Source organism: Tribolium madens, unplaced genomic scaffold, assembly GCF_015345945.1.
Source record: "Tribolium madens isolate multiple individuals breed KSU strain unplaced genomic scaffold, Tmad_KSU_1.1 Scaffold_3;HRSCAF=73;Tcas5.2_LG2, whole genome shotgun sequence".
In the NCBI taxonomy this organism is placed as follows: domain Eukaryota; kingdom Metazoa; phylum Arthropoda; class Insecta; order Coleoptera; family Tenebrionidae; genus Tribolium; species Tribolium madens.
Genome location: NW_025401006.1, coordinates 8,551,400 through 8,572,314, shown reverse-complemented (window position 1 = coordinate 8,572,314; position 20,915 = coordinate 8,551,400). Strand labels below are relative to the sequence as shown.

The window sequence follows — 20,915 nt, the reverse complement described above, 5'->3', positions numbered from 1 at the left end:
CATCTGTCAAGCGAAGGGATGCAACCCCTGCTAGCCCCCGGCTAATGCCATTGCCTCCGCTTGTTATGTGCTACTGGTGTCGGTTTCAATTTCGCTCAATCGCTTTGTATTTTCACGAATTCGCTAACTGGATTTCAATGAATGCTAATGCAAGCGAACACATTTGCATCTTGGAGGATTTTTCAGGGAAACTCGGCAAATATTGATGGTTGTCTTTCAGTTTCTGATTTGCTTCTATGTTTATCTATCACGATCGCGAGTGCTTTCATTTTGGTTAACAATAGGGTGAGCTTTCGAGTGGCTCTTGAGCAAAGGGTGCGATTTGTATGTTATCGAGCTCCATATGGACCGCTAAAAAGTTTGATTGTGTTGATAAAAAAAACAACAGGGGTAAGAGTATCTTAAAAATTTATTTTACATCTATATTTTTAAGAAATCTTTAAGAAAACATTAAGTTTGTACACAACAAAAGGAAAATATTTGCACTCTATTCGTTGTTGAAATAAATAAGACAAGGAGCAAAATCGTCCTAGGAAAACATTGATTTCCAAAAAACGCTTTTACTGTACAAATAAAATAACAATGAATTGGTATACATATTTACACACAGTAATTATTTCAAGTTAAATGATATTGATATTTTTTCCAATGCTGGGAAAACCAAACATAAAGTAAAAAAGTCTAAGAGTATGACGAATATAAATTTAGTAAAGTTAAATGAAGTGTTAGAATTTTGCACAATCGTATACTCGAATGGTCTCACTTCGGAAAAAGAGGACTGCAAAGACACGTATGTAATGTATATTCGTCACTAAAATTGCTTTTAAATCTATATTATGTACAGCTACACGAAAACTTTGCACTATGATATGATAAATTTACAAAATATATAATCGTTGACTCGTTGTTACGTAACCTATCTGTTACTTTACAACTTTGTACATTTGAAAAATGAAGTTATATGTACATTTTTTTTTACAAAACTACAAATCATTTTCGTTTCTTTATAGAATCCCAGCTCGAAGCGATATGTATATTCAGTAGAGATATGCTAAACTTGCAATTTAGATTAATTTGTCATTACAGTGCAGAAATATCTATATTCTAGGCCATAGATATAAATACTTACATGGTCGTTACTATCACATAAGTATTTACTGGCTTTTACGTGATCACAGTTAAGTAGGTATGTATCTGCTGGTAGGAAACACAGGACTGTTCAACGAAAATATAAATCAACCAGACCTGTACATATAAATATTTTTTTCAGGCTTATATGACTATCAAAAAATCAACAACACTAATTTTACTTCTCTTCGGTAACTTATTTTATGATTTTGTAATAAAATTGTCTAATAGTCACTTGTCTTTGGTACACGTTACACTGAATACATTGCACTGTTGTCTTCTTGAGGTGTGGGAGTTGTGCTGTGTTGACTTATTGGGCTTGATTGGCCCACCGTTGGCTACTTGGTGGTACCTACTAAAGGTGACCCGTAACTTTGGGAGTTACATGTTGGTAAAGCGAATGGGTTCATAGATGCGAAAGGTGAAGAGACTAGACCCATTCCTGCAGCAAAATAAACCAAATTAAGCCACTAAAAAGAATATAATCTTCAGAAAGCAAAGAAAAGGATTATTTGAAAAAGTTTTCTTTACCACAAAATGAAATAAAAATGCTTTTAAAAGTGTTTTATGAAAAGCTGATATTCAGAACTGTTAAGGTCATAACGACCGAGAGAGTTGTTCGAGATCTAATAAAAGAGGACCTTAATCTTTTTGTGGCCGTTATGGCCCTTAACAGCACGTGGTATGTTCAACGTTTCTCACCGTATTAAATTATTATATTAAAAAAATAATTTTCAAATTCTGAACAACAACATGAAACGACGAAAATCTTTTTTTCATAATTCAATAATTATGTTACAAGCAAAGAATATAAAAAAAAAATCTAACAAAATATAAATTATACAGGGTGCGCCAGAACTCGCGCCCCAGAGAAAATTTTCAAGTAAGATATGATACCAGGAGCATGAAAAAAAAATGTTTAAAAAATTCTATCTGGCAAAAAATTTTGACATTTAATTTTTCACATTTGACATTTTTTATGTCTATTTAATGATACTGATGATCTTGTATATGTTTTTTTTACAATTATTTAGTAAAAGGACAAAAATTTTGCCAATAAAAGCCACAAATAACATGAAACAGACTTACAATTTAGGATACAGCTTCCTTGTTTCCTCTTTTAATAAAGCAAAAAAACTTGGAAAATTATTTTTCCAACAGAAATAAATAGAGTCAAAGTGCAAACTTTAAACCCTCATAACTTTGAAATTTTTATAGATAAAATTTTTTTAACATTTTTTCCATGTTCCTGGTATCATACCTTATATTTTTCTCTGGGGCGTGAGTTCTGGCGCACTGTGTATAAACATTAATTTAAATATATACTTGAACATTAAACAGTTGCGACATTTTTATTCATTCATTACTCCACAGATAACTCTCATTGAGTATAATACTAGTACAAGAATAACAGTGATCTTAAAAAATAAAGTGATTTAAACAAACAAAAAATTCTAAACATTTAGGTACACATTGTATGGTTAAGTTGTAAAGCTCGAATAACTATTCGCCCAGGTTGCTAAAAATTGTAAGTATTTGTTGACTTTTAGGATCTTTTTATTATTTAGAGTAATATTTCATATTCCGGGTGAATAAAAAATATGAAACCAAGCATTTTTTGCATAAACTAATTAATTTACGAAAACAATAATCAAGTGCTGTTTAAAGTAAGTACCTACTATAAAAATGTGATCGTTTTTCAAAAATAAGATTTTTCGAAATTTTTAAAAAGTACCCACTTTTGCAAAAAAAATGGAATTAAGAGTCCTTAAAGGTACAGTCAGGTGATTTTTGGGAGGCGTTATGTTGTACTCACAATTTTTATTTTATATTAATAACATTACCATTGTTATATTTTATTTAAATTTTTTTTGGACAAAATTTACTTTCACGGTAGAGTTGTAAATGTCAGAGTAGTGAGTGAAGTAGTAGCAACAAACCGAAAAAAGCAAACACAATAAAAGGACAAATTCGAGTTAAACGGGATACAAGAGAGGTTTGTTAGATCTCTACTTAAACGAACAAAATCTACTTAGTTTTAAAAGCATAACGTTTATGAAAACAAATGTAACGCAATTAGTGTAGAATAAGCAAAATGAAACGATAATAAAATAATATACTAACACTGCACAGCCAAGTGGTGCCAGCCAGTGACGGGCTGGTGGTGGAAAAGCGCGGGTGCCGGGGGGTGAGTTGGGGGAGTCACACTCCCCCGTATCACAGGGGCAAACGCGCTTTTCTCTTTATCCGACGCTGCCGCCGCTTTACTGTTGTGTGCGCCAAAATGATAATGACCCGCCTCGGTTGCAACTAAAATAACAATATTCGAAATAAAGTAAATGAATGGTGATTCAACAAAAAACTGTTCGAAATTGCTTTCTTTGATTTTTCTTTCAACTCACTTGGGGTGGAATTGAAAATTCCGGCCGAAGGCGAACTGGGCAGCATGTTGGACAGTTGCGCGCTACTTGTGGGGGTCGCGCCCCCGTATCCGTTCATGTTGCCTCCATAAGAGCCTCCGTTGGACGAATGGGGGGTTGACGCGCTCGAACAGTAGCCTCCACCACGCGGCGAGACGCTGCTACTTTGCGCCCTCCCGTACTCCTCTAAAAGAAAAACCCTACCGATAAAAACGTGGCGTCAGTACAAAAATTACTCTTTGCCAACAGATAGATCACATGCACACAAAACACAACAACGGTATTCTAGAAATTGCAAATAAACTACCTTCGTTTTTAGGTGTTCTTAAATTCGAGAATTAAGCGCATCAGTTGTGCCAATTTACAAAAAAAGAAACAATTTAATTTTGCGAATTCATTACTTAATCAAACATTGGATTAAGAAAAGTTTTATCAAATACTTTTATCTAAAAGTAACTACGACTAAATAATTTAGCATTGCTAATAAAATGAACTATGAAAGGTCTACAAACGTGATGTTAATTTTTATCTGTAAATTCTAAATATTTAGAAGCAGCAAAACTAAAAGAAAATAAAAAATCAACTCATATTGATTTTGGCTTTAAATAAGTGAGAAAAAAGTGTTTTTATATTTATTATTTTCTTTAACCTATAATCTAAATTGTATTGAAGTAGAAAAACATTCAATGCGGTAAATAATTATCTTTATATTAAGTGTGCAAAACGACTGTTTTCCATGGTGAGAATATCCCTTTTTTTGTCAAAAGACAAAAAGACATTCGAGCGGTAAAAACAGTTTTGCGCACATAATACATATAAGCAACGTTTTTTCTACAATATTTAATTAATTTTTCTTATTCTTGGACACTGTCAAAATTTACGGTTTTTCTCCGGTGTAAGGAAGTTTAAAGCAATTTTAAGCCTGGTTGAGTCTAATTCGAAGAATAAAATGTTGTATTCAACTCGTGGTCGTATAAATCGGACGCTTTATAACACCTCGTGAATGATAAACACTCGTGGTTTAAAAATACACTCCGTTAAATAAAGCGTCTGATTTACACTCAAACTCGTCGAATAAAAAATTATTATTAAATATATAGGTACATCAAAATTTGTCATATGTCTGTCAGTGCTTGAAATGCAGTGCCTGAAATGCCGTCAGTGTGTGAAATAAGCACTTCATTCACTGCTGTGAATTTCGCGCCCTTTACAAAAAATGGTTAGCTTCGCGTATTGATTTTGATGTGTGAAGTTCAACTTTACTAATTGTAGAAAAGAGTAATTTTTATTTTAAGTGTGCGAAACGACTGTTTTTTTAAAGAGAGATAATGTCGTTTTTTGTAGAGACTGAAGTTGGAGTATTAATTTCGATGTGTGAAGTTCAACTTCACACATGATTGTAGAGAAATGTATTTTTTAGGTACAGTGGCAAATGTAATTTAAAAGATATTATTTGGATTATTTTTGAGTTAGAATCGAAAACTTCTACACTATGAAAAGCAAGGAAGGACAAGCACCTTCTGTCCACTGACCGTTTCCGTTGTCCTGAACGCTGACAGCCAGTTGCCCCGTATACGTATTGAAAGTGGACGTCATTCCGTTATTTGCCATCGTCGGTGACCTTGGCGCTGATAATGACAATTGATTATTTCTTGGCATTGTGTAGAGTGCTTCAGCTAAGTCCGCTGCTCTTTTTAGAATAATTTCCTAAACAAAAACACAATTTATTCACCAGTTCAGAGGATAGTAGTGAAATGTTTGTACCTTTGGTAACTTTTCTGGATCTCCCGGATGCCTCGGTATGAGCTTTTGTAGCCTCTGAAATCCGTAGTCTATCGTTGGTTCGTTTAAGGCTATAAAGCGAATTTACGTATTGGCGAAGCTGAATTTTGAATAAAATGATATACTCACAAACATAGACGAATCTGCCTGGTGCTCCTTTACAGAATTGTTTTGATTTATATGATAATGTGACCTCGACCACTCCTGGAATATGTCTTGGGGGTGTTTGAACTCGAATAGCGTGGGGTGTTATCAACTGTAGGAAAGTGTGTCAGCGTATAAAGAACATTTCAGTTTTACGTCAACTCACTTCGCTCCAAACTAACATCGTTCCAAAAACCACTTGAAGACCATCGAAGAAATTATCTCCGACTATGATAACAGTCGATCCGCCTGACGTCCATCCCTCGCTCGGACTTATGGCCTTTATGCAGGGGGTGGCCACGGGCAGCGGTGGGTAGAGGCCTGGAAATTGACCTTTGCATATGATGTATCTCTCCTATATTTTCGGTGACTAAATTATTTACCCACACAGTTAGTAAAAATAGAACCGGATTTAACCGAAAATGTGTAGTGATTTTCATTTTTTGGCTGATGCTTGTAAATCAGATTTGTCGTGGGTAATGGGCGAAATTCTTTGTTAACTTTTTCGTGGAAAAGATTAAGATAAAAGGGATAAAGTAGAACAAAGTGAGATATTAACAAAGTGAAGCATGGCTTGTTCTGCGACGAGCGGATAATATAGAACCGCGCGCGAGGGTGAGATATCAGCTCGCGTCCCCCAAATCTCGAGAACGAACGTGTAATAAAGATAGAAGGAGAAAGTGAATAAGAAAGAAGATTAAAGGACTCGTAAGAAAGTGCAGGCGCTGTATGTACGGCGTTTCCGCTTCCTTCCTCCAGTGAACTGAATCGGGAGCCAATTTCACAAAGTTTTGGATCCGGGACGGGTCCGCATACAAACGAGATGTTTCCGTGAAGCGCGCTGCAGAACACTGCCGTATATACCGGAGGATCGGGATCTAGACGCCGTCACGGCGCATACCAATGAGCGTCGGCGATGATTTGTGGCTTACATCTCACCTGCGCGTCACCATTCCATCATACCACTTCTACTGAGCGTGACGCCGGATAATCGCCGGCGATAATTATGGAAATGTACATTTCTATACACACGACTTGACATTCGAAATTCTCGTAACTAAATAACGATTTGAAATATCTTTTATTTACCTAAGTGTGTGACAAAAAAAACCAATTAAATTTATTGTTAATTAATTTTATTCTTAGATACAGTTTTCTCGTTTAGTAATAGCAACAATTAAGTTTTTGTTAAATTGAATAATAATTAAATTTATGTGTCAGAATGAAAAAAAAGAGTCCTGGAGTCCACTTTTTAAACCCATAAATCATATACCATACAACCCATAAAGGTGCTATAAACTGTAAAACAATATGCGTTTGTCAAAATAGAGATTTTTTTATAAAAATTTACACTCAAAAAATGTACCTATAAATAAAAAAGTTCGGGCAGGTACGATAAGATAGAAAATTAAGAGTGCTGAAAATCGAAAAATTAAAAACACTCATAGGAGTGCAAAAGTGTGAGAAACTGTCGGCGGCGTGGTGGTGTAGCGGCATAAGGTCCCGCTTTCCGGCAGGTAGTTTCGGGGTTCGAACCTCGGTAAAGTCAGAAAATTTTCTCTTATTCAAATTCAAACAGAATTTAAATAAATGTCAGAAGATGGTGGATGCATAAGAGCGCAAAATCTAAAGATGTGCACATGTTCTAATAAGTATAAGGGTAGTAATAAAGCGATCAGTAAGTAATTCAATTTTGATCAATATATAAATGATCAATCAGTATTTAATTAATTTTTGCACAGTAAAAAATAAAAAAAATGATCAGAATAATGTAATATTTTGCACAGTAAAAATAATAAATGTCAAGTATAAAGCACACTCAGTATTTTATTGTAATTTGTTCAGTAAAGAATTTTAAATTGCTCAGTAAAAATAATAAACGTTCTGTAACTTTTATCAAAATTAGTAGAATAACATAAAATTTAAGGAATTTTGCGTCTACGTTAGATAACAATGTATATATGTCCCCTGCGCAAGAATGATATTTATTATTGAAACTTATTTTTGTATTGGAGGGTGGTATATGTATTAGCAAGGGCCCCTGCGCAAGAATGATTTTAGCAAGGGATAGACACTGTGCGCAAATGGTAATCAGTTTGAATGCTTTGTTTTAATGGACATTCATTCATTGTCTTTACTGTGCATTTATTATTATTTTTACTGTGCATTTATTAGTTTACTGTTCACTTATTATTTTTACTATACATTTATTATTTTTACTGATCAAAAATACTTGACGTTTAAATAATATACTGTGCACTTAATTTGTTCCCTAAGTATAATAAGAGGAAGAGCATAACAGCAAATAAGAGAGAGAGCTTATTAATGCATAAGAGCAAATAAGGAAACAAAGCATAAAAAAGAAAAATAGTAAAAAATGTGCATAAAAAAGCAAAAGAGCTTTTTTACGTTACTCCAATTTTTTTTGATTTTTCTAAAAAAAATTCAAATAAGTAGTTGAAAAAACTTTAAGTTTAAAGAGATTTAAAATTATGTTGTGATTGTACCTAGAAGCATAATAAGCTCGATTTAGAGTCATTTCTGCTTCATACTCTTTATGCTATGCTCTTTGCAATGAGCTGTTGAGCGGCACACGAAGTTCTATTCATTCTGTAGCGAAATCGTGACATACAGCAGCAGGGCCGTACCCAAGGGGGGGGGGGGGTTTAGGGGGTTCAAGGTCCTCCCGAAATGCTGAGCACTTTGTTATATAGTGTTATAAGTGTTAAAAATTTAGTTTTTTTGTTATTTTAATGAGTTAATTTTAAATTTTTGTGAATTAATTTTTCATGTGTTAATTATACAGTGTTTCATTTTTATTGTTAGGTACAAATTTAAATAGTTAATAGAATATTTAATTTTAAGATAAAAGTGTTAAGATAAATGCTATGAAAAGGTACGTTTTTTAAAGGGTTTTTCCTAATATTTTAGAATATATAAAATTACAAAGTTTGGTACCTTTACCCAAACAAATGCCAAATAACAAAATTTTTAATTAGGGGCGTCCTAAACGGTAAAACAAATTTAATTTTTACTTTTTATGCTGTTTATGGTCTGTAACATAAATTTTTAAACCGATTTTTACTAAAAATCCGTAAATTGTATCGGAAAAACACAAAAGACCTTTTTTTATGAAAAACTATGAAATTTTGTTGCTGAAAGTGGCAAGAAACCACAGGCAAAAGAGTAAATTTTTACCCTAATCCCATCTAGTTTAGGAAGCACCTAATTAAAAATTTCAACATTTTATTTTTGTACTTGTTTAGGTGTATAAAAGTTATCATCTGTAGCAAATTTTGAAATTTTTTTCTAAAATGATTTCGGAAATATTGAAAAAAAACCTCCTTGCGTAGCATTTTTCGATATATGTTCATAGAAAATTTTTGTTTTAAAAATGAATATTTATCTCCTGTTTAAATTTGTAACAATAAAAAGTATTAAAAATTTATTTTATTTTTTGTTACTTTTGTGAGTTAATTTGTATTTTTTTATGTTTAATTAGGATCTCTTATTTCAATTTAAAATAAAAACGTGTACTTAGAGATTTTTGCTTTTTAATCCGTCTTCTTTCATTTCATTTTCATGGATCAACAAGAAACCCCCCCTGAAATAAAATCCTGGTTACGGCCCTGTACAGCAGTTATGCTGCTTTAATAAGAAATGATCTCAACTACTATATGAGTGGTGGTGCTTTCGGTACCACCCCTGGGCAATCTTTAAGTCCTAAGAGTCGATTTAATCGACTATATGTACTTATGTTAATTATGTTTTTTTTTTCATATGGATGCTTTTGTTTTTGAACAATTATTGGTTATTTAAATTTAATTTTTTGCAATTTTATGATACAACTTTTTATTTGCAGTAATTTATTAGGAACTCTCTTAACTGAATAAGAAATGCATGGTGAACCTGTTTGATTGTATAGATAATAAAATTCATTTTAGTTACCTACATTTAGAACAATTATTGGTTATTTAAATTTTAGTTTTTTGCAATTTTAAGATAGAACTTTTTATTTCCAATACTCTATTAGGAACTCTCTTAACTGAATAAAAAATGCATTATGTATTTGATTGTGTAGATAATAAAATTCATTTTAGTTACCTACTTTTAATTTTGAAATAGTAAAAAACTTAAATATTGGTAATTACTGGTTTTTAAAAATTAAGGCTAATAATCGTAATATTTGAAAAAGATTTGATTACCGTATTATTGGTACAAATTTTATTTTATTAGTTATTTAGTGTTTAATTTGGATGATTTTTTGCACCAGCTCGTACATCAGCACCGTTACACGGTTACGTTGCGGCGTAGCTACACCTCTAGTAACGCAAAAGCTCCCGAGCTTTACCTCGCTAACGTCATTAATAAAGCCGCGTTCGCCGCCGCATCTCGAGCGTAGTAGAAACAGGATAGAATCCGACTCACCTTCGGTAGGATCGAGCCTTTTCGCCCTTCTGCCGTGCTTGGAGTTGTTGTGTACGAACATGTTGTCGGAGATGGCGAGCAGAGGTCCATCGACGGACACCTGCGTCGCTATGACGACCTGTAATCGAGAACATCATTAATACAAGATGAGACGCCGCCGATGCAGGTGCAGCCATTTTGCGGCCAAGGTGGCGGCACAGTGCATCGCAAGACAGACTCCTCCCTCGGGAACGCTCGCGCTCTCCCAAGGGACCCCGCACCCCTGCGATACACACGCGTTCCCATGGGAACCACAGGATGATGACGGCGGAGCGGCCAGTAGGCGGCGTTCGATACGCTGCTTGAAATACGGCCATCGACCATCGCCACGTACCTGGACCGGACACTAAGTCGAAAGACTAAACATTTCTGGACCAAGAAAATGAGCAATTGATTTCACTGCAAAATGAGGTCAGCGGACCTGTTGCAATTTCGCAACAAAATCTATGCAAGTATACATAAAAACAATAAAAAATTAAAAACAAAATTAATGATTTTTTAGAAAAATATTCTGCTTAGGTTATTTTTAAGTTCTACAGGGAGAAACGAAAAGATGGGGGCAAAGAGTAACCTGGGGTTTCCCAGGTCAAAATAAACTGATTTAACCCAACTTGTAACTTGCAAGTTCCACCGTTTAAGAGTTACAGAGTCAATGAAATTTTTTTGATTTTTTGTTTAAATTAACAATTAATTACATTATTGTTAACTAATACGAACATACATAAAGACACTAAAACCTAAAAAATATTTAATACAATTTTAAAAACAATAATAACAAATGGGCAACTTTCAAATTTTAATATATTTATTTAAATTATTTTTTACTCCAAAACCACGGCGGATACAACAATTATAAAAGATACAAAAATTGTTTATAAATAATGTACCTTACGAAAAAAAAAAACAATTACGCCTCTCGGATTACAAAAACATGGCTTAAAATGGTTAAGTCAATAGAATAATAAAATAGCACTAAAACATGTGGTTTTGATATCAAATCGCTTGCAGCGAATTGCATAAAATGAATTATGAATTAATCCATTAAAAAATATTAAAGAAAAAACAAAATAATTTTTAAATTTTGGCGCCCTCTAACTTTTAAAAGGTGCAACTTGGTATAGATGTAAGTTTGGTTAAATCGCTTTATTTTGATCTGGAGGATCTCAGGTTACTCCTTGTTCCTATCTTTTAGTTACAACCTGTATATTAAATTAGAAGAAAAAAAAATAAAAAAAACATAATGTGTGAGTAAAGTGTATTTGCAATTTAAGTTACACGTTTTAGTTTGCTCTTAATGACAGAAAATGTCGTTGAACTGAATAAATTCTTAAATTTTTGTCTATAAAATTTATTTACTATTGTTAAGCCTCATTAGATTATTTTATGTTTATATAAAAAAATACTGTTATTTTATAGTATTTTCTGAATTTATTTTAAAAGTTTGGCTCAAATAAAACTTGGATCACTGAAACACAAAAAATATATTTTTTTTTATAGCAGATGTTAAACTATTTTTTTATCAGCTTTTTTGAGTAGATAAAGTAACATTTTAACCGTAAGGCTAGATAAAGTAACACTTTATCAGCAAGGATAGATAAAATGTTTTAACTTATTTTATTCATTCAAATTTACAAATTTTATCATCCATGAGGTGGAATAAAGCGTCTGATTTACACTCAAACGAGTTGAATACAACATTTTATTCTTCGAATTAGACTTGCTTTAAGTCTGTTAAAAATAATCTGACCTTTCGTATTGAGAAATGGCAAAAATTGTATTTTTTTGAAATTTTATTTTTTCTCTTAAACTGTAAGTCCTGCTATAAAAAATTTTTTATACACGACGTTAAAGATTGTTTATCTACTTGTGAAATAAGTCCACTCGTGAACTTAACCTTTTTACTCGTAGATAAACAATCTCTTTATCGTCTTGTAAGTATAATAATAGTTAACAAAACGATAAAATTGAATTTTATCTTTGAGAGCAATTTAGTTTTAATACTAAATTATTTCGAGCAATTAATATGCTCGAAAAGATAATAAAAATTTTATCGTCGTGTACAATATAAAATTTTATTCAATCCTCATTAATTTTGTCAAAGTAAAATTCAATAATGTCAAAAATCGTTAGTAACTAACAACCGCAGATATACAACAATGGATGTATTTTTTATCATCTAGAGTCTAGATTCTAGACGATAAAATTTCATTTTAACATGAAGAAAAAAGTAGTTAAAATTTAATTTTAAGATAGAGGATTGAATAAATAACTGTTTTTTAATTTTTGTTAGTATGTACTCGTACTTATACAAAAGAGGAGAGCTATTTAACCCAGTAAAAAAATATCTAACATTTTTTGGAAGTATTTCTGAGTGTAGTGGAACGCTTTGAATAATTCAATACTCTAGTTTGAAAGTTCCCAATGCGGGTAGAGCTTTCAGCTGTGGACTTTTGGAGGCGCCTCGTATGTGTTGTGAGGTAGGTTGAGCCGGACCTCGTCAGCAATTCAGTCCGGTTTTCCGTCTTATATTCGTAAGAAGCGCGTCTATCGGCGAATAATGGCTTCATAAATTCAATATTTAACGCGTCTGAAACTTCAATATGAATGGGCACTTGGCGAGGTAGTTTTCAGCTACCGGCGAAATTGGATATAAAGAGGCGCGGGGACGCATGCAGGAAGAGAAACCGAGTCGCCGATGAGATCAGGGGAAATAAATGAGGCTCGCAAGCCACGGTATTCCTTCTAGTTGTTCAACTCCTCCGCTCCCGACACAAGAGAAAATAAAAATCTTTTCTATTTCAGGCGCCCCACGGTAAATCCCGCGCACAGCTCGCTGTAACGTGTATGGAAATTGAAATAAATGGCAGTGTGCCGCTCTCTATAGCCGTGTAATTTCGTCCTGGGCCTTCGACTCCTTCCTCTGTCCTGAGCCAGAATATCGTAAAGTCGTGTTGCACGCGGTCGCTACATACAAACGATCAATTTACACAATACTAGCTCGTTATGTGCTAAATTACGGAGATCGTGCGGATATCTTGCTCGACGATTACTACAAGAAGCCGTCAAGTGAATTGTCGGGCCTCCCACGGGTGCTAGTCCTTTAATCATTACGATTAAAATGCGTGGAAAAACAAGCGCGTCTACAACGAAAACGTAATCAAATTAATGGCAGCTATTAGCTCACGCCGTGCTCCTGCTTTGCTCCTGCAGGTACACCCCGTCATGAACTGCTCCGTGTAAAGGGCGCGCGGCACTCGATATCTCTCTATCGACTGATTAATGATCTCACTCTTCTTAATCAGCGACAGATTACAAGAAATCTCTCATCAATAACTGCGCCATATTCAATATGTCTAATTTAAAACATGATAAAAATAAAGAAAATATATAATATACATATGACGTCTTGCTTATTTTTTGTCACTGCTTATTTGAATTTTTATTTTCTTTACACGGATAAGCTACTTGCTCATAATTTATACATATCAAGAAAAAAATTGTTGAATAAACTTTTGAGCATTGAATCAATGCAAGTGTTTTATTCAAATGTTAAACTTGCTCTATAAACTAAACTAAATCTTGTAAAAATCTGAACATGTTTGGAATCATAAATACATAAATCGTGAAATCTTTAAACATTTAATAAACTGTAATTTTTTATCACTCATTAGGGAATTACGTTTTGAACAAATCAGGTGCAAAAAGTACGAAGAAAATTTATTACGGATGAAATATTGTGTAAGTAATTTTGTAAATAAAGTTTTAGTTCTAGAATTCTGAACTATTTGAATGAGAGAACTACGTGGCAATATGCACATATTATAGTACAGAAATAGGTAGGGATACATAATGTATAGGTATGGTAAAACTATATAAGGAAAATACCGACTTCGTCATTTTATAAAATATATTTCAATATTGTTGCTTTTGTAAAATCAATGAAATGTTACTCTACTACAGACTACATCAGTGGAGTTCTTACAGTTAGATCAGAAATCAAGTAAGAATAAATGTTTTTCAACAAGTTACACATTGTTTATTTAGAAATTAAAGGAGGTATTATTTCTTAAACAGGAAATACTGTTTTTGCAAAAGCTTTTTATGATAAAAAATTTAAATTAACAAACATTATTTAGGATCATTTTTTTAGCATTAAGCACAAAAATATATTATTAATCTGTCTACACAGAATCCAAAAGAATTTCAATTTATTTATTATAAACTCTAATGTACGAGTACAACGGGCATTAATAATATTGAGTTGTTTTAATAACTCCATGTTGTTTATTATTAATCTTAATCAGGGGCGGACTGGCCAGGGGTGCCGGGGTGCCACAGCACCCCGGGCCCTCGAGTCTTACGGGCCCCCAATTATGGTAGACTTATTATGTCAAGAGCTCATTGAAATAATATCAATAATTTTAAATTTGCAAATAAACTTTCCACAATGCACTAAAAGGTTATAATTTGATATTGCATAGAGCTAACGCGTTTTTCACAGAAGCTAAGTGTGTTTAGTTTAAAGGAATTAAAAAATTTCCATCATAACAAATAAAACTATAATTTCTATAATTTCAATGATTTTTAGCTCAATTTTGTTTATAAGGTCTTACACGCATGTAAGAAAAATTCCGCGTGGATTTATACAAGTGATTCAGGAATTTGTGTCATAATTTTAATCACGAATACTCCTCTACAAATGAGCATAGATAGCACAGTATTTATTAATCCAACTCATCCAGCAATAGAAAAATTACAGCTTTTATAATCATCAAGAAATAAACAAATGTTCCTTTAGATTTAATGAAATTTACATTAAATATTGACAGCGATGTCATTCGTAGTGGATTGTTTCCAAGGTACGCTCAAAATTTATAAATTCTGATTTTGCAGCGCGGTGTAGAATTTAGTTTAAACTCAAATAACTCTAGAACGGTACATTTTGGTGACATGAAACTACCTTTTTTATAAAAAAAAATGGTTGGGCTGCATCAAAAACAGAAATTAATAAGCCGAAAAAAAGTTATGATCCCAAAACTGGGAGGACCCATTGCTACCGGAAATGTATAGCTTCTACAAGACTTTCGTTTACACCAAATCAAAGAGTGTCTTTTTGTCCTTTAACATGCAAAATTTAATAATAATCGGATAAACGGAAACAAAAATATTTGCAGAAAATAATTTTTTCATAAAGATTTTTGGAAAGTTGTAATTTTTTTGAGGTGGGTCAATAAATACTGAACTATCTATTCTCAATTGTAGAGGGGTATTCGTAATTAAAATTATGGCACACATTTTGTAATCAACCGATATAAAATATCGTTTTTACTTAATTTAATTTAATTTTAATTTTTTTTTAATTATTAGTGGGCATAAATAATGGAAAAATCTAGTATAAATTTGGTGCACAGAAACGAAAAGAAAAACAAAAATTAAAATTACAAGCAGCCTCTGAAGACGTTCATCTAAAAACTTTATTTTCGTTTATTAAACCATCATGATTTCAACTGACGTCACAATCTCAATAGAGAAAACAAACTCCTTCAAAAAAATTTACTACATTAAGTGACTTATCACTTAAACTTAAACAAAACTTAAACTACTTATAGTTTTTATACATATTTTTGTCGTATTGTATATTGGGCCCTCATTTCAACTTAGCACTCCATATAAAAATTTGCCAGTCCGCCCCTGATCTTAATTATAATAATTTGTGATTACTCTTACTATTACTGTATTTTAAAAGAACTATCTAACAAATCCTAACTTAAAAACTCCCATATAGGCATCAAAATGTTACTTCAAATTTTTTAATACGAAATTAGTAAATTTGCAGTTTACTAAGATGTAATTCGAGTTTAAATAAATTAGGTATATTCAATAACGCGTCGCTTTTTTGTGCCGGTTTTAATTTAGTCGTCTGCAATGCCAAATCCGTGATCCCGCCGAAGTAGCTAATTGGTACGCCCCTGAGATTCCATTAACAGCAACACGGTGTTCTCTCAGAAGACATTTATTTTTACGGTAACTCGTCCTTAATTTTATTCTGTTTAACTAGACTTGTTCGTTTTCTATTAAGTCGACGCTAGCTTATTATTATTCAAATACCGGAAACAGGCTAATAAAAAAGTATACTTACTTGAAACCGTCTCATGTCTCTGGGATTGCCGGCATTTTTCAGACAGTTTTGATTGCACTTTAAGAAGAATTTGAGAAAGAATCTGAAAATAGAAACATCAGACATTAGTAATAAAAGAAAAAATCTCAAAATCAATTAAACAACAAACGCAAATATTCACTCGTATTTAGAACCGGTCATAAACATATTAGCCGGAAAATGTTTTTCGACATTTCATATGCGTTAACTGAAGCGCGACCGAAAAGGGGAATTGATTGCCAATACCCGATAACTGTATCAATTGCGTTTTTATTTCGATGCCATCCGTGGGTTATTGCCAGTCGGTTTGCGACGCTTTTAATTTGAAAAAATAACGAATTTTGATTTGCGCGTAACGAAGTGAATTTTTTTAATGAAACATGGACGCCAAGAATTATTTATCTTAGTGAGGGTGTGCTTTGTAAAATCCAATTCTCGCCTGACAATGGGAAGGAGGACCTCCATTATTTACACTTCGCTTCCACAAAAGGAAGTGAGGGTATATGTATTTACAAAATGAATAAGAAAGGCTTATGTATCAATGTTAGCTACGAAATAGTTTCCAGAGAGAACTTGCCGAGCTCATTTCAGGGCCAATTTACTTTCGGAGCCTTCTCTTTCATAAAGATGTCACGAACATAGCAAGACTTAATGAGAGGCTCCGCCGACATTTCATTCGAAAAAAAACTTTTTTGGAATTAATAACAAATTAAAATTAATTGTTAGATTTGTTTTATTGCGACTATCATAATTTTTCGGGTCGCTGATTGGGAATGTGGAATGCAAACAGTGGCGTTGCACACGTGGACCCGACGTATTTTCACGCTCGAGTGCGTGCAGGATTCCGGTGTTCTTTCAGTCAACTTTGACGACTCACTTCGTTCCGGCAAGTCCATTGAGGATAAGTCGCGGTCACATACATCATTCAGGCCTGATCAAATATTGTCAGTGAACAATTCCTTTTGTGCGTACGAAAGTTTCCCGCAGGACCATTAAATCGCATCGCACAAATGTGGATAAACCTTAATTATATGCTCGAACAAGTTTGCGATTGTTTTTCACGAATTAAACGAACGAGTGAAAAGATAGTTAATAAATAACCAAGGAAAGGGACTTCCCCACCCACGTTAATTTGTAACGAAGATATCTGGCACTTCTTTATATTCTGTGCGATCGTTATCGCCAGCTAAAGCGAGTAATTTATCTTGAAGAGGCTGCGAGAATTAGAAGAGGGCGTTTCCGGAATCGGACCGGATCAGCACATTACCGGAAAAAAAACGACTAATGCAAGCTTCAGCACGTGCAACGGCGCGACGACGAGCTTAGGACTTGACAAATTGAAAAACTAGATCAACTAAGATGTTGCAAAATTATCTTTTACGAATTTATTTTTCTAATCATTTTTCTACAGAGATTGTTTATTTAAAAATTCACGTACCAGAAAGAGATTTTTATTGCTTTTTCTATCTTTCACAATAATAAAAAAACCTATCTTTACCTATGATTAAAAATTATATGTTGTGTCACTTATTTGTGATATTTTTGTTTGTTTTTGGTTAGTTAATAGTTATCTACAGAAGGTCTTATAGCTGGAACGCTCTGGGTCTTTTTCTTTGCAATAAAATCTTTATAATTTACAGAGACGGTTGTAACTTAATTTTGTTAAAAAAAATTGTTTAAAAATAGATTTTTTGTGATTTCTTTTCTAAAAAGAACGAGCTTTAAATGGGTCCAGAGCGGGTGTCGTTGTCATAATCAAGTTTGACATGCAGTATTCGCTCCGTGTTGGTAATAGAGACACAGAACGGTAGCGGAGTATTATCTTATTACCACGGCCCATATGGCCTTAGGGCTCGTCGGGTGCCTTATGTTGCCACTGTGCGCTAACTAATGTATGCTGGATACTGGGGTAGCAGCGGACTTGCCAAGATAAATAGACCGGCAGTAGCCCGAGGAAAGGAGACTAACACGATATAAAGGACCCTTCGCATTCGCCTTCTTGTAACCAGATTACACAGTGCGATATTCGACCGCAGAATTATGCCAATTGTGCATAGTCACGTAAACAGGACTGGCATGTCGGGCTAGTGAGCTGTGTAATCGCATCTTGGAGCTTGATCGGGAATTTGCTGTTCGCTTCGGCGACTTTAGTACGCGCTTCCGTCTTAGACGGTCCGCCTGTAATGGAAACCCCATCAAATATTAACATCTCGTGATATGGGTTTTATTAATTGATGACAGCCGAGAAGCAGCCGATCTGCATAATGCATGGTCTTGTTGAAGGTCGGCCCTAAGTCGCGACGCCAAAGATAACTACACCGGAGGGACTAAAACGATGGACGCGTATCTTAACATTCCAGAAAAATCATTAAAAAGTGACGAGAAAAATGTACCAACTTCATGTCTCATATCCTTATTCAATTGAATACAAAAACAAAATAGAAATTAAAGAAGAATATACACAAAAATAAATGCATCAAAAATTACTTAATGAACTAATTAACGTTTAAGTTAAACTAAAATTGCGACTTAAACTTCAACAATTAAACTACAATTTAATGATTGTCAAAAGAAACAAAAAACGAATTTTGCGTGGATCAGTTCTTTAACTTAGATAAGCTTTTCTTACATTCGGAGGAAACCATTAATACCTAGTATTGCTTCCTCGAACCTGGAAAGAAGCTCAATTTTTTATTGTTGTCTCCCGGAAATTAGAGGTGATTTTGATAATTTGACATTTATTCAGTAAACAATGAATCTACGCCAATTGTTTTTGAAAAATCTATATTCGACTGAGTTACTTGATAATACTAGTATCCTATACCAGCAATTTTAGTACTATTTTCATAACCATTTAGCCATTTTAAATCTTAAAATTTAAGTGATGCGATAATTATGCTGTTCAGTGTATGTTGCTATAGAAAAATATAAGAAAAGTACTAATATGTAATTAAAAAAAAAAAGATTAATGGCTAGTGGAACTAGAAAATAGACGTGTTTCACACGTTTTTGTCTTCTTTACAAAAGAAAATGTTAATACATATTTCCAGGTAAATGAAGGATTTTTCAAAAGAGGTTTTTGACAAATTTTACAAGAAAGATTTACAAAACTTAAAAAAATTAATTGCACTTATTGATTATTACCGATTATATATACAAGTATGTACAGTGGCGGAAAATATAATCGCGTACATTGTTAAAATCAAGAACACTTTTTTTCTAACTTTTTCAATGTGTAAATTAGTATTTTTTGAAGTTTCAAAGTATTTTTTAGAAAAAAGATTATACTTTTTTTTGTTTCCATCTCTTTTTCACTCTTAAAATTAAGCTTTTGTTTAAATTCTATTAGTTTGCTACTACTTTTATGCTTACAGCCCTCCTCCAGTTTAGACAGTAAGATTTTTTGCCTTGAGTAAGTTTTGGTATTTATACTATTTGACACTGATATGGTTTATGTCATGTTAATGTTCACTTAATGCAGGAAAACAATGGTGTACGCGATTTTATTGTTCGCCAGTGTACAATAATATTTATGCAAAGTCAATGATAAAAAGTTTTCTTAAAATTATTTGTAATTTTATTATGCAGATATTGGGGTAGAGACAGTTGTAGATTTTTTTTATTATTTTATTTGACCTCATTTGGCATAGTCAAGTTCGCTTGAGGCAAGAGGATGTCGAGTTTATTTTCGTAATGTGGTAAAGCAGGGGTCACAAAGCAGATCCCTGCGGCGCTCTTCAAATTTACGTTTAACCTTAAATGAGACCTTTTTGTCTCATCTTTTTTTAAATTAACTGGTAGATGTTGTTTGGTTAGTGGGGATTCTTGTTGGAGTGTTTTCGTTGTGTGAAGTTATTCAAATGAATTCCTTGCCGTATGAAACGCTAACACCTTTAAACTCTCTGTTTTCAAAGTCTAATAAATCTCACTCGAGCCAGCGCGTTAGTCATATTATTACGTTATTTAGTACAACCTCAGGTTATTTACGCGACGTATAATATCATTATAGCAGGACATGAATATGAACCCTGCCTCCCGGGAGACTTTTCTCGTGTTTTACCGTTTACTCTCACTTATCTTACTGTTTGTATGCTTTTAAAATTTACCTGATAATTTTAAAGTCTAGCATCACAATGTTCATGGTGTTATTTACGGTTCTCGCTGGAGCTCAACGGATAATTTTTTATCTTGGCACTTTTGCAGAAAAGTTCGGAAACCGCTGCGCAACCGACCGACCAATTCTGTCTCTAAAGTTGTTTCGAGTTAAGTTTGTTATGCTTGTACTTTGAGTTAAGCAAGAGTTCGCTTTGCTTTAACAGTTCCCAGTCTCGTTAGCAACTTAATTTATAAGCGATTCATAATGCGAAAAGTGTCGAGATGAAATTGAGTGAAAGTTTGAGTCATCACGAATACACAACGAATGAAATTTACAACTGTGTAAACTTTATTATTTTACGTCACTCAAGCACTCTTAAGGATGAATAACGATTTCACCTGCTTGGCTTTCACAATCCCAGAAGCATTTACTCAAAAAATATTCTAAATTATTTTAGATTCGTCTAAGATAATTTTGGATTGAATTTACAGCTTCGATATTTTTGTATAAGATTTCTTAATAAGTAATGTCGATTCTGCGTTTGAAAGAGCTGCTAAATAATAAATTGTATTTAAAGTTGCAACTCGTTTCACATTTCACAAAAACTCGTGCTATTCAGAACGCGATTAAGCAAGAATTTTTGTTAAACTGGCCCAAAATTGAATTAAATCTTCCGTCGTGGCGCCATGTTAATAAAGTAAGTGCTTTTTTTCTCGTCCGT

General features: G+C 33.3%; 1 protein-coding gene across 5 annotated transcripts in view; it reads right to left on the bottom strand.

Annotated features, from left to right (window-relative positions):
- Window positions 1-488: 488 nt before the first annotated feature.
- LOC123007216 (transcription factor collier) overlaps window positions 489-20,915 on the bottom strand; it is a 53,512-nt gene continuing 33,085 nt past the window's right edge. Inside the window, exons 7-15 of one of the 5 annotated variants that reach the window (XM_044402373.1) lie at window positions 16,081-16,162; window positions 9,903-10,020; window positions 5,641-5,807; window positions 5,460-5,586; window positions 5,313-5,401; window positions 5,066-5,255; window positions 3,531-3,734; window positions 3,253-3,438; window positions 489-1,570 (exon numbers count right to left, since the gene is read on the bottom strand). In XM_044402373.1, coding sequence (XP_044258308.1) covers window positions 1,569-1,570; window positions 3,253-3,438; window positions 3,531-3,734; window positions 5,066-5,255; window positions 5,313-5,401; window positions 5,460-5,586; window positions 5,641-5,807; window positions 9,903-10,020; window positions 16,081-16,162 — 1,165 coding nt within the window. In that variant the 3' untranslated portion in view covers window positions 489-1,568. Of the gene's footprint in view, window positions 1,571-3,252; window positions 3,439-3,530; window positions 3,749-5,065; window positions 5,256-5,312; window positions 5,402-5,459; window positions 5,587-5,640; window positions 5,808-9,902; window positions 10,021-16,080; window positions 16,163-20,915 lie in introns of those variants that run through there. The other 4 variants (XM_044402372.1, XM_044402374.1, XM_044402375.1 and 1 more) reach the window with 4 other exon arrangements.